Genomic DNA, 13,592 nt, shown 5'->3' on the forward strand with positions numbered 1-13,592 from the left:
ATTATTCATATCGATATTAATTAATTCAATATTTCTTACCTGCATTTCGATATTCTGGTCGACGATATTCTTGATGGTCGATATTCTGTCATATCGATATTTAAACATCGATATAATGGTATATCGATATTTAAACATCGATATTATGTCTGCATACCAATCAGGGGATGGAATGCAGGGCATATGATGTGGCATCGTCCCATTGACAAATGTATAACTACAAGGTCATGCTCCCCTGATGCCCAGGGTTAGTACTAAATACCTCAACTCTTTGCGTAAGGTTGCATCTATTAACAATGCTTTCATGTTGTATATTTTGATACTCTTTAAAGACATTATACACAAACATTCAGATACCTCTAACGTCCTGATGAAGGCCACTGACCTAAAGGGAATATAAAGATCAGTTAAAACATGCTAAGAGTTTAGGATAGATGGCTGGGTGATAAGAACCCCAGTCCGTCGAAAACACTGTCGTTTTTCATCTAGCCAGGGCTTCTTGTAATTGAAACACTTTATGGCTAGCCCTAATTTTCCTTCTCTGTAAATGTAAATGTAAATGTAAATGTAAATGTAAATGTATTGGCATTTATATAGCGCACTACTTACCCGTAGGGTCCCAAGGCGCTTCGACCGCTGCGAAACCCTTCCTGGCTTCCCTGAGAGATGGTCCCTTAATGGGTATCTCCAGGGTGAGACCAGGCATCCCCGGCGGTCTGGTGGGGCCGTTAGTGAAGATGAGGCAAACTAATGCCCAGAGTTGCCGAGTGTGATCGCTGATCAGAGTGGGCACCGAGGCGAGAGAATTATCGAGTCCGCTGACCCTGGTCCAGAAACCTGCCGCGCCGGGAATCGAACCCTGGTCCCGGGCCGTCCTCTGCTCTCGGGTCTGCCGCCTCTAACCAGTGAGCCACACTACTTCTCTGGCCTACTAAAAAGGAAAAATAAAAAACCCTCACTCCCACACAAAGTGGTTGTGCCAAACTGGACACTTATAGAGCTCCGGGTGTCAGAAGCCCGTTAATAAAGCATGCAACTATATGCAAGTGAGGGCCTTGCATTTCCCAGAGAAATACTCTCATATGAAAACAGAATGATGTAAAGATTTATAGATTTATTCTTTCCATTATATGAGTTTTTGCACCCCGGCTGACTCTGCCCCCCTCCCCCCCCCCTGTGAGAGTGCATCTGCGCAGATGAAGATTAATTCCTATATGTATATTTGCTGCTTGTAGACCTTGCTGAGGTATACTGAGGAGGTTCTGCCAGGCCAAAATTTAATCAGGAGTGGTCAAACCAGTGAGGTAAACCTGCAGCTTACGTCCCAATTTATTTAATGTAGAAAGTATGTTCAGCTGAAGATGTAAATCTAAGTCCATACAATTTGATTTTTTTCTTGACTCTGGCCATATATAATTCGATTTTCGTTACATGGACATTAGGTTGACTATCACTTAAGTTTGTTGTTTGTTTTAAAATGACTCCCATACAGTATCACCTTCTATGAGGTCAGCTTTATTACAAGGAAGGCTCTAAACATTGAAACAATGAGAGCTCAGGAAGATTTAGTTAATATTTGTGAGCAAATATTTATAACAAATGTAATTTCTCTTCTGTGAAAAGGACCAAAGCTACCCTTAACTTAAAACTTTAGGGGGCAGATTTATGTTGGGAATGCGCCACGTTTGCGTCACGCAACTGCGGCGTAAACGTGGCGCATCCCTACGACCCATATACAATGTGACGCATCTAGGCAGATGCGTCACATTGTAAAGCTCTGCGCCACTTGTGGGCGTTCTGGCGAAGGGTGGGCGTTCCGGGGCAGCTGCGCCTCGCAAAAGTGGCTGAGTGAAATCTATAAGATTTCACTCAGTCACTTTCAGGCCAATGCTGCGTCAAAACCCTGCGCCTGCTTGAAGCAGGCGTAGGTCCTGATGCAGCATTGTAAAGATGTGGCACCCCCGAGCCTTGCTGGAGCTGCGTCGCAACTCCAGCAACCCTGGGGATGCGCCAGTTATCATAAATCTGCCCCTGTGTTTTGTAATAATGTACATTGGTCTCTGTTTAAAACAATGCTCTGTTGTACATAGCCATTGGCTGTGTGCAGCACGTGGCCTTTGACTGCACCCGTTATCCACCCTCTTCTCCCATTACTCACTGTGCAGGGTCCTTGGCCTTACACAGAATAATCTGGATGTAGACTAAGCCCTTTGGCCACACCCAGTATCAATTCCACTTGCAACTGTATCCTGTGGTAATGTTCCGCACCCACCAACATGCTTCCACAACCTCCTGCAAACAGCCTTTGACTTTGCACAGTGGGTTCCATGGCAGACGTTTTTATTGCATTAATCCCACATGACTTACTTGGTGATAGATCAGCTACCAGCCCCATCAGCATCACGAGGGAAACACTCTTCCCCACAATTTTCTTACAGTGAAGGGGAAAAGATTTCTCGACGATTTTTTTTTATAGATGGAAAAGAAAAAGTAATATATGCCTGTAAACTTTTTCGTGATTCATTTTTCTGGAATTTGTCAGCTAGCAGGCAATTTACATGGAGAAGTATAATTTGTAGAGATTTCCATGTATTATACCAGAGAGCTTTGTGAGTTATAGGACAGCTGAAAATGTATAGAATCAGACGAGTACATTTAAAGGAATGCACCAATTTCCAGCATTTCCAGATTTCATTTTGCGTATTCCAACAGTTTTTAAAAGACCAAATATTTCTCTACTTTTTTGCCAGATTAATAACCAGAATACACGAACTACAGGCCCAGTGTTCGAGAAAGAATCGAATGATAAAATGCAAATATTCGGACTCAGAAAAGATCTGCTGTGTTCACTTATTCATCATGCCATGGTTGGTTTACATTCAGATTACTATTTACATGGAATAGGCTTATAGTTTTTCCACATTCACTGTCATGCTGGGTCACCTCGCCTTTGTAGGAGTCTTGAAAGAGAAAGATCTCTGGTTTCATTGCTAAAAAGAGGGCTTTACTTCCCAATATGTGCCCTTGCTGGACAGAATACTTAAAATGTGTGTTAGACCAGCCAGGCCCTGGACTGACTCTCGGACCCAGTAGAATCTTAGGTTGAGTGTCCTGCTACTAGTAATTTACAAATATAGCACCTGAAGCTCTGTCTGTCCTCCTGTTTGCTATAATGTTCTGGAAACAGAAAAGTCAGAATCCTGCAAGGCCAGAACCCCTTGAAGCAAAGAATATTGTGCCTGGCCATCCCGACTCCTGAAGCTAGTTTGTAACAGCTGACCTCCTGAATGTATACGATGTGGTCAAAGCAACACCCAAATGGTTAATGTTAGACGTGCCCTTTCTTGGCTTGATTACCCCTGACTTTTTGCCTCTACCTCCTCTAGTTTTGATGCATTGGGCCCTTTGCCACTGCTGATCAGTGTCAAAGTGCAAGTGCTCCTTATGTAAAGTGTAATGGTAATTGGTTGTTTACGATTGGTATGTTTGCCTTACTAGTAAAGTCCCTAGTAAAGTGCACTATGTGTGCCAGGGCTGGCAATGCAAATGCTACTAGTGGGCCACTATAGGTGTGGCAGGGTATACTCAGACATGAGTCCCTTTCTCACTGCACCATCAGGATTCAAGCAAGCCGGGCCGAAGACGGCTGAAATGCCAGAAACCGGTCCCCGGTAGCTTGTCTCCTTTCTGGTGAAGAATTGGCTAGGTAGTTTAGTCTGCCCTGTTCCCATGATGCACTGGGCCAGGGACAGACTGATTTGCATATAGCCAGGTTCTGAACTGGGATGGTGCAGTGAGATAAATAACGGTGATGGATCAAGCCCTGATCTTTGGACTGGGTAAGAGTGGTCTGCTTAATTCAGACACTCTGTTCATCACCACCCCCTTTTCTGAATCGATTTTGGCCACTATAGGTGTGGCAGGGTATACTCAGACATGAGTCCCTTTCTCAATGCACCATCAGGATTCAAGCAAGCCGGGCCGAAGACGGCTGAAATGCCAGAAACCGGTCCCCGGTAGCTTGTCTCCTTTCTGGTGAAGAATTGGCTTGGTAGTTTAGTCTGCCCTGTTCCCATGATGCACTGGGCCAGGGACAGACTGATTTGCATATAGCCAGGTTCTGAACTGGGATGGTGCAGTGAGATAAATAACGGTGATGGATCAAGCCCTGATCTTTGGACTGGGTAAGAGTGGTCTGCTTAATTCAGACACTCTGTTCATCACCACCCCCTTTTCTGAATCGATTTTGGCCACTATAGGTGTGGCAGGGTATACTCAGACATGAGTCCCTTTCTCACTGCACCATCAGGATTCAAGCAAGCCGGGCCGAAGACGGCTGAAATGCCAGAAACCGGTCCCCGGTAGCTTGTCTCCTTTCTGGTGAAGAATTGGCTTGGTAGTTTAGTCTGCCCTGTTCCCATGATGCACTGGGCCAGGGACAGACTGATTTGCATATAGCCAGGTTCTGAACTGGGATGGTGCAGTGAGATAAATAACGGTGATGGATCAAGCCCTGATCTTTGGACTGGGTAAGAGTGGTCTGCTTAATTCAGACACTCTGTTCATCACCACCCCCTTTTCTGAATCGATTTTGGCCACTATAGGTGTGGCAGGGTATACTCAGACATGAGTCCCATTCTCACTGCACCATCAGGATTCAAGCAAGCCGGGCCGAAGACGGCTGAAATGCCAGAAACCGGTCCCCGGTAGCTTGTCTCCTTTCTGGTGAAGAATTGGCTTGGTAGTTTAGTCTGCCCTGTTCCCATGATGCACTGGGCCAGGGACAGACTTATTTGCATATAGCCAGGTTCTGAACTGGGATGGTGCAGTGAGATAAATAACGGTGATGGATCAAGCCCTGATCTTTGGACTGGGTAAGAGTGGTCTGCTTGAATGAATAGAAGCTTTATTCGATTTTGTTTCTTAAAATCATGAAAGCATACAAAAAATAACAGTAATTAAAAATAAATATATACATTCAACAAAAACATAACTTCACATTCAAAAAAGACATAGCACCAGCCTCAGGAATCGGCGGTGAGACATATTTTTCAAGGGGTTTATCCCTATCTTGAATAAAGATACACGAGTTTGTCCTTTAAAGTGAGTGAGCTCAAAAGTTGCAGCAATTGTGCAATGAAACACATCTGTTGGCAACAGGGAAACTAGTACCACTGGGTACCTGGACTTCCCCACCCAGCGGGTGGTGGTAGGCTATTGTTGTTCCTAATCGGGGGATATTTGGCGTACAGGGATAGAAATCATGTAAGTCCCAAGTCTGTATTGGACCATCCCCCTCTAGGGCTGGACACGATCTTAAATATGGCGCGATGTTCTGATTCCTGAATCTGACCAGTACCAAGTCCCCTGAAATGTTTTTTGGTAGAGGGCCCAACCAGCCCACCCTTCTCACACTCAGGATTCCGCCGTCTTTGTCCGGTGGTAGGGGTCGATTCCTTCCCAACCAGAATATAACTTTGTTCATTAGATCCAGCTGGCTTTCAGCTTTTCCCAGCGCAAGTGGTGGCACTCCTGTGAGGACGGACACATATGGCGCTGCTTGTGGCGGAAGGTGTATGTTTGGTGCATTGCGTACTGACTTGGCCTCTGGGGGCCTTGATATAACAGGTTTGGAAGGAGCTTTGAAAGTAGTTGAACCTGGAATTATAGGGGATAATGGAGTGACTTGTTTGCTTTTAAGGATGGCAGAGAGCTTAGCTGATGGAAAAGTGGTGGTTGGCTGGGATCGGTTCGAGTTTACAGGATTATCGATAGGTTTCAGGATGGCCGTGATTTTGTTCTCGAGACCCAAGAGCCTTTCCCCTATAGCGTTGATTTGTTCTGATAGTGGGGACATGATGGTTTTAACAAGTTGTTCAATCTGAGTCAGAAGAGAGATCTGGGAATAAGATATTGGTTCGTCCAGTTTGACATCAGTCTCCATGGTGGTAGAGGGATTATGAACGGACATCACGGGGGTTACGGTTGGTATATGAGGTTTTGATTGAGTCCTTTCGGCCTTGTCCTCAGTGTTATCTCTATTGACAGGTAGTAACCATGAAAGTACAGAGGCTTGTGTGTTGACTTTCTTCAATACAGAGGGGGTTTCCTGTAACCTGCCTTTAGTATTTGTAGTGCGGGTGCCTTTGGCGAAGAAGGGTGAGTCCACACTGACATATTTTGTTTTACATAGTCTATTTAGCTCACCCCACGGCGACAGATTCTGCATTCTTGGGGAGTTTAGTGGAGGAGATAGTGTACTAGATGGGGAGTAACAGGGGCAGATTATGTCTGTAACATGCACAGTTGGCCGGGAGCTTGTGGTAAGCATTTGGTGCATTTGCCCCGCATGACACCCCTGCGCAGCTGGGCTTGTTCCCCCCTTACAGGGCATGATCACAATGGCAGTAATGATGTTACGATCAAATGTTAGATTAAAGTATGTACACTATACCTCCTTTTGCAGAAATTACAAGGGGGGTGGCCCGTCCCGTCCTAATCGGTCCACGGAGGGCCACAGAGGGCCCGCCCTTTGCCCGGGCTTGGCCCCGGGCACTCCCGCGCGCGACTTGCGGGGCGAGAGGTGCTCCTTCCAGTTTAAGCGCCTCCGGGCGCGTCAATTTCCTCCCTTTGGCAGGCGGGCAGCTGGGAAATGTAGTTTTTGCCCGGGCTCCGCGCTAGACAGCGCGGCCCGGCAAACAGAGTCCCGTGACCGTGTGTGCCCAGGTGCAGGGTGCAGGGTTAAGGCCGTTGCCCTCACGGCGCGGTGTTCAGCTGGGCTGATGTGGACCCCCGGAGCTCTCGGCGCTCCTTCCAGTTTAAGCGCCTCCGGGCGTGTCAATTTCCTTCTGCTTAATTCAGACACTCTGTTCATCACCAACCCCCTTTTCTGAATCGACTAGTGGGCCTACAGCACTAATTGTGCCACCCACACAAGTAGCCTTAAAGAGAGAACTCAGGCCTGCCACTGCAGTGCCTGCACGCAGTTTGTTAAACTACCATGTTGTCCTGACAAGAGCACCCACTTGCAAGGCTTTACTCTTCCCTTTCTATGCATATCAGACACCCCTATGGTAGGTCCAAGGTACCCCCTGGGCAGGGTGCAGTGTATGTGAAAGGTAGGACATGTACTGAGGCGTGTACCATGTCCTGACAGTGAAATACTCTCCATTTCATTTTTCACTGTTGAAAGGCTATCTTGCCGATAGGACAGAATGGGGAGGCTGTGTAATATGTTTTCAAGCCTATCTTCCCATAGGCTTTAGACGGAGAGGTGAAGTTTAGTGTGCCTGAAATAACAATTCAATAACACATATTTTAGTGAAGGTGGTTTATGCATTGTGTGTTTAGAAAACACTCTTTTAGAAGTGGGTGGTTTTTTGTGCTCTAACATTTCTGTGTGTCTCTGCCTGGTTGTGGATTGACTTTCTGGATCTGAAGGTGATAGGATCTGGGGAATGTCTTGACCCAGGGGAGGAGGTGAGACAGCAACAGGCTGACCTGCATCTGGAGTGTAGGGGGAGGAGTAGCCCCTGGAGGTGAAGAGGCCTGGGCGGCCGCCATAAAACAATGGCTCCATCTCCTGCTGAGTGATTAAGGATCCAGACCTCCATTATCGAAGGAAGACAGTGTCACTGGCAGGGAGACACCCAGAACTGGTTTGGACAGAGGTCAGTGCCCCCCTGAACACAAAGACTTCAAAGACATTTAGGGGTATAACAATGGGAGCTGAAACCCCTGAACAATGGAATGAAATGGAAGGGAATGGAACTGATCAAGACAGAAAAGGACCAAAACTAATTTGTAGTCAAGAGGAACCTCTGCCAAGGAAGAACAGGCTGAAGAAACTGAAGGAAAGGACTGACCCTTGCTGTGTGTTCTGTGGCTGGCCTGCAGTTTGCTGCTTTAACCAAGGAGAGGCTAAAAGGACTTTGCTGTGTGCTGTGTCCTGAAGTAACTTATCCCCAAGGGCCCGAGGAGAGCTGGCTCCCTGTTGTGGAAACTCAGGAACACAAAAGTTTCCAGTTGTGCATGTGCTTTTTGCAGCCTGAGACCCTCGTAAGAATTGCCTTATGATCGTGGACACCAGGAGTCCACGTGACTCTCAGTGACGCTGTGTGCGTGTGCTCTGTGCAGCCTGAGACCTTCGTGCGGGTCGTCCTGTGATTGCGTGCAACGGAATCCAAGTGAGTCTCAGCGATGCTGTGTGCGTGTGCTTTGGGCAGCCTGAAACCTTCGTGAGGATTGCCTTGTGAAGGAACATCGTTTACAACTAAACTTTTACCACGCACTACCATTACAACGCAGGAATTACAACGACTTTCGCTGGAGGGCGCTATTGGATAGGGAATAGTTTCATTTTCTATCCAACACTTTCCCTACTATCCACGGGGACTGGAGTTGGAATAAGAAATTAAACTATTCCACTATCCAGCGCCCTCCAACGCAAGTGGTTGTAACGACTTGCGTTGTAATACCTGCGTTGTAAAGGCATGCGTGGTAAAAGCATGCGTTGAAACATCATACAACCTGCCCTGTGATTGTGTGCACCTGGAACTTAAGGAAGTGTCAGCGAAGCTGGTTGCGTGTGCTTCGGAGCCTGCTGTTGCCACAGCGGGACCCTGAACCAACCCCGTCGGGGGAGGGCCCGAGTCCAACTGTCCGGAATCCACAAAATCACATCGGAGGCCCAAGTCGCGGGAGGAGGAGGAGAGGGAGGTCGCACCCCCCAGGTTACGTGTGTCGCCGCCTTGGGCGGGGTGCGGGCTCGGAGGGAGATGCTCTCGGCCTCTCCCCTTCTTGCAGCGCGAGCCTCTGCTTCAGCTCATATCGCAGACTGTACTTGCCATGGATTGGCAGTACCGGGCCGGAGTGCAGAGCTGCACTTTTGGCAGAAGCTGACCGCGAGTCAGTACGAGTGGTGGAGAGACCTTCTAAAGCACCGCGATCAGTTCTGGAGTATATTTCTCTTTGCAATATTTCTGCATCACAAACTACCTGATTGTTGCATTACGCATTGCATTATTTCTGCATTACGAACTACCTGATTGTTGCATTACACATTGCATTATTTCTGCATTACCAACTGCCTGTTTGTTGCATTACGCATTGCACTATTTTTGCATAACGAAGAACCGGATTGTTGCATTACGCATTGCATTAGTTTGCATAACGAACTGCCCGATTGTTGTGTTACGCATTCCATTATTTTGGCATTACGAACTCCTTGATTGTTGCGTAATGAACTGAATTATTTTTACATTGTGAAGTGCCTGATTCTTGCTATACGAACTGCATAGCATTGCATTAGGACTGCAGTGGATCATCTAGAATTGCTCATTAAAATCGCCAGAACCTACAAGGGCTGGCTGGCCTAATTACCGGCCAGGAGGAATATTACAAATACGCATATAGTTGTTGCAAATACTTTATACACTTGCCTTGAAGAAAAGCCTGGCTGCTCGTGCCAGCCTATTGAGGGGGTGAGCGGGGGCTATCTGAGAAGGTGTACTTCTTTTCCCTGACGTGGAAGCAAGTGTCCCTATTTGGCCTAAGGTACCTACCTCAGCCTACTAGTGATCCCCAGTTCTAACAGACCTGCTTTGCTGAGGCAGCGCAAAAGAGTTCTGAAAACTCATATATTGCTGCTATGACTTTAATCATATTCACAGAGAATCAGTGCGCCTAAAGCACGGTAAGAACAATCTAAACATGCTGAAGTCCACTGGAGGACGCTTTTATTAAACTGTATTTGGTGTCTTCTTCGATCTTTTCTACTTAAACTGTTTAGGAAATGTGTAGGTCTTTTTTTTCATCCAATGCAAATTTCCGATAATGGGTGTTTTTGAAAATGTTATTCTTTAAGTAATTAACCTGCTTGTACCCAAATGGGTTAAGGAATTATCAACCCCTCAAAGACAATGTATCTCCAGTTATCCTTAAAAAATTTTTTTAATGTATTCTCTTAAACTTTCATCTCCTTTTAGCATCTAGGTAATATATTTAGCTTTTTCTTCGGGAACTTCCTACGCCCCAATATGTTCTTTATATTTTGCGGTTTTCCTCCCTGTTTTGTTGTTGCTTAACGCCTTAAAATCTCTGAAGGAGTAGGTCCTTTTTAAGACTTTTGGTCTCTGTTGAATCCCCTGATAACTTTGCTGTCTGAGCATTAACACAGCACATTTCCATGCTTTGACCAGTCTTCCCTCAGCCTACCAGGTGGATTTCTTATATTGTCCCCATCTCTAAATTTAGGGTCTCATTATGGTGCAGGGTGCCGCGGTCTTGTTGGAAGCGGCCGGTTTGACCTCCAGATTATGATGTATGCATTGTGTACTTTGACCGACAGCTGAAAGACCCCCGACTCCGACAGCCTTTTGCTGACCGGCGAGATGGCATCGGAGAAAAACAGCATCTACAGGGCAGTATAGGGATCTCCTACCGCCGTCCGGATTACGATATGGGTTTTTGGACGACCCGACCGTGGTGGTCCAACCGGCTGCCTCGAGTCGTCAGAAACTAAGTATTTCGGATGCATAGTCACCCAAATCTGCCTCTCTCCAGCAGTCTCCATGGTGATTCCCTTCCTCCAGGTCCCCCTAACAGATGAACCTCAGTGACTCAGATCCTGTGGGCGTCGGAATCCAGGTAAGTCCCTCTGCGGTATGTATCCCCATTGACTGGACTACACATTCCGCCACATTCCAGCAATGGGGTACATGGTGCACAAGGCATATCCCCACATATGTCATGCAAGTGTGTAGAATTCACATGTTTTCTGTGATTTTGTATGTATTTGCTTAGACATATTTGGGGATATGTGCTCCGCTGTAGATGCGACCACCACAGTAGCAGCGGTTGCATCGTACTACGGTGGGGGGAAACTTCCGGGCCCTGGCGGTCAGAAAGGGCTTGCGGAGATGTAGGCCGGACAGTCAGTCTGACCGGCATAGTAATGAGGCCCTTAGTCTTCGTGGTAAAAAGGATCACATCTATGATTTTTTAAGAAAACCATGTTTTTCTGTCTAATATCATAGGCCCTCTCTCTTAAAGATTCGGGATTGAGCTTTTGCCTAACACTGGTTTAAATCAAACAACAAGAAATACATTCATTTTAATTCCGTGATTTTCAATGTTGGTGTGGAAAATAATGTTTGTATGTATGAACAGCAAACGATAGCAAATGGTAGCATTAAAAACCAGAAGTCTGTGACGTCTATGGGTGTCTCTTCTTATATTTGTTTTTTAATAGTTTACCTTGCTTAGTATAAGGCAATAGACAGCACTACAAAACAGAGAGCTGGAAATACAAAATCTATTGCACATCAATATTTAAAACTCTAATTGCTGTCTCTTTTGTTTTTCTTTGCAGGGCTCTGATGGGGGAGATATTTTCTGAAATGCAGAAATGGTTGTTTGTGATTGCAAATGGGAATTTGGAGTAACTGTGAGGCACATACTGCAATAATTGTGTTTGACTGGAGAAGCATTCTTCCCAAGTCCCCAAGGTGAGACATCTCTTCTATCATTGGCGTGGGCGAGGAGGAATTTTAATTCTGTGAAGGCACAATTTTCATTTCCATTTGGCAGATAAAATGCATTTTGCATTCAAGGCCCAAAGTTTTGTTTTCAGTTTTCATTTTGGCATGTCAAACATGTTACTACCTGTAAGCAAACAGATTTCTCCAGCGTCCTTGCATTATTTGGTGCAAGAGCTGGATGTTGGTCTGTGCATTTGAGGAAAACCAGTATATTTAAAGGTTAAACTTACAGAATGCATTTTGTAACTCTAGTAAATAAGAGGCATATCTATATGTATCCCATATGTTCTGTTTGTTTGTTCCACTGGCACACTATTTTCCAGAACAACGCAACCATGTTTTATTTTTCCTGGTTAACTTAGACCCTCATTCCAAGTTGGTTGGTGTTTGTCGACCTCTGCGCAAACCCCTGGGGGTTGGAATTCTGAGTTGGCTGGTATTGACCACACTCTACAATTACTGGGGGCCTTAAAAATGTCACTCTTCATTAAATTTTTGCAGGCCAGACCTGCTCGAATTCAACAGGGGTGAACTTTACTATATTTACCGTAACAGACGGATATTGGCGCATTTAGGGGGTCATTAGGATCGCGGACGGACTTGAGTCCGTCCGCGACCCCAGAGCATGAGGGAACGTCCGCATGGGCTGCGGCGTTCCCTCTGTGCAGATTAGGATGTGACCGCCAGGGTGGCGGTCACATCCTCTATTTTTAACATTGCTGCGGGTGGAGCTTCAAGCTGCACCCGCAGCAATGTTAAAAATGCATGCACAGCATTTGCGTGCACAAAGCGGCAGGCACCGCGCGGTGTCTGCTGCATTGTGCACGCAAATGCAGGGGGGTACCATAGGTACCCCCCATGTGCACCCCCCACCCCCCACTACACCTAGGGGGCCTGCAATGGGCCCCTGCAGTGCAGTTACACATGCTTTTCCACGGCGGAAAAGCCGCCGCGGAAAAGCATGTTTCCATGCACATCCTAATCTGGCTGAAGGTGTCTAAGAGACACCTTCACCATTTTAGTGCTTTTCCGCCGCGGTTGTAAGCCAGCCGCGGCGGAAAAGCTGCGGACCTAAACCATGACCCACCAGCCATCCTAATGTGGCGGTGGGTCCTGGTGGGTCCGCAGAGGATTTTCCGCATCCTCCGGGCCGGCGGTGGCTTCCGCCGGCCCGGAGGATGCGGAAAATCCTCCATCCTAATGACCCCCTAAGTACTAAAATCGAAATGATATTCCTCAAAAACTCAGAATAGGCCCTATTTATCGTGGTGTTGGATTTTATTGATTGTGAGTTATAGCATCTACACCTCTGAGACATTCGACCTAAGACAATACAATTGGCACTATACTATCACCCAGCATCAGAACGATAAGTTGGCACCTATGTGATGCTTTTCCTGAGAAAAAAACAAATGTGGTTGACTTTGGCAACTTTTCTGCCTGAAGTTGTTTATTTCCAATTGAATATGTTGCTCTCTTGATGAAGGAACAATTGTGCTTGTGTTATGCACCTTTGGAACTCACATAACCACACATTTCGGTCGCCCAGAGTTTGTCACTGTGGCAAATAAAAGACACATGGAGTGGCTCTTGTTGTGTGAAAGCCAAAGTTATTTGGTAAATGTGGATGAAGTGATTTTCCTGTCCTTGTCCAAGTGCCAGAGCCAGGCTGTCCAGTTACCTTATTGTGCATTTCCCTGCCGGGCGGGACTATTTGAGGCTCGTTTTTGAAGGTCCACAGCAGCTGCTAGCACTCCCTCCATCTCCCAGGGTTTATTACAACAGCACAATAGAGGGGAGAAGGAGAGAGAGATGGAGACAGCTAGAGAATTGGTAGAAAAGAAACACAAACAGATGGTTTGAACCTTTTTGCTGCGGTAGCTTTTGGTTCCTAGTCTGGCAATGCCAAGTGCTGTATTAAGGACACAGTTGCTACCCATAGCTTATTAAAATGTCTTATTTTGGGGTGCAAACTTTATGCAGCAAAGAAAAGGGAACTAAAACAACTTAACTACAATCACAAGGAGTTTCCATGCTCCACCAGGGATTTGA

General features: G+C 46.3%; 1 protein-coding gene across 1 annotated transcript in view; it reads left to right on the forward strand.

The window, feature by feature from the left end:
* Positions 1–13,592, forward strand: part of TAFA4 (TAFA chemokine like family member 4) — a 619,417-nt gene that overhangs the window by 240,282 nt on the left and 365,543 nt on the right. Inside the window, exon 2 of the mRNA XM_086939557.1 lies at positions 11,372–11,507. Coding sequence (XP_086795683.1) covers positions 11,428–11,507 — 80 coding nt within the window. The 5' untranslated portion in view covers positions 11,372–11,427. The remainder of the gene's footprint in view (positions 1–11,371; positions 11,508–13,592) is intronic.

The sequence above is a fragment of the Lissotriton vulgaris genome, chromosome 9 (genome assembly GCF_964263255.1).
Source record: "Lissotriton vulgaris chromosome 9, aLisVul1.2, whole genome shotgun sequence".
In the NCBI taxonomy this organism is placed as follows: Eukaryota; Metazoa; Chordata; class Amphibia; order Caudata; family Salamandridae; genus Lissotriton; species Lissotriton vulgaris.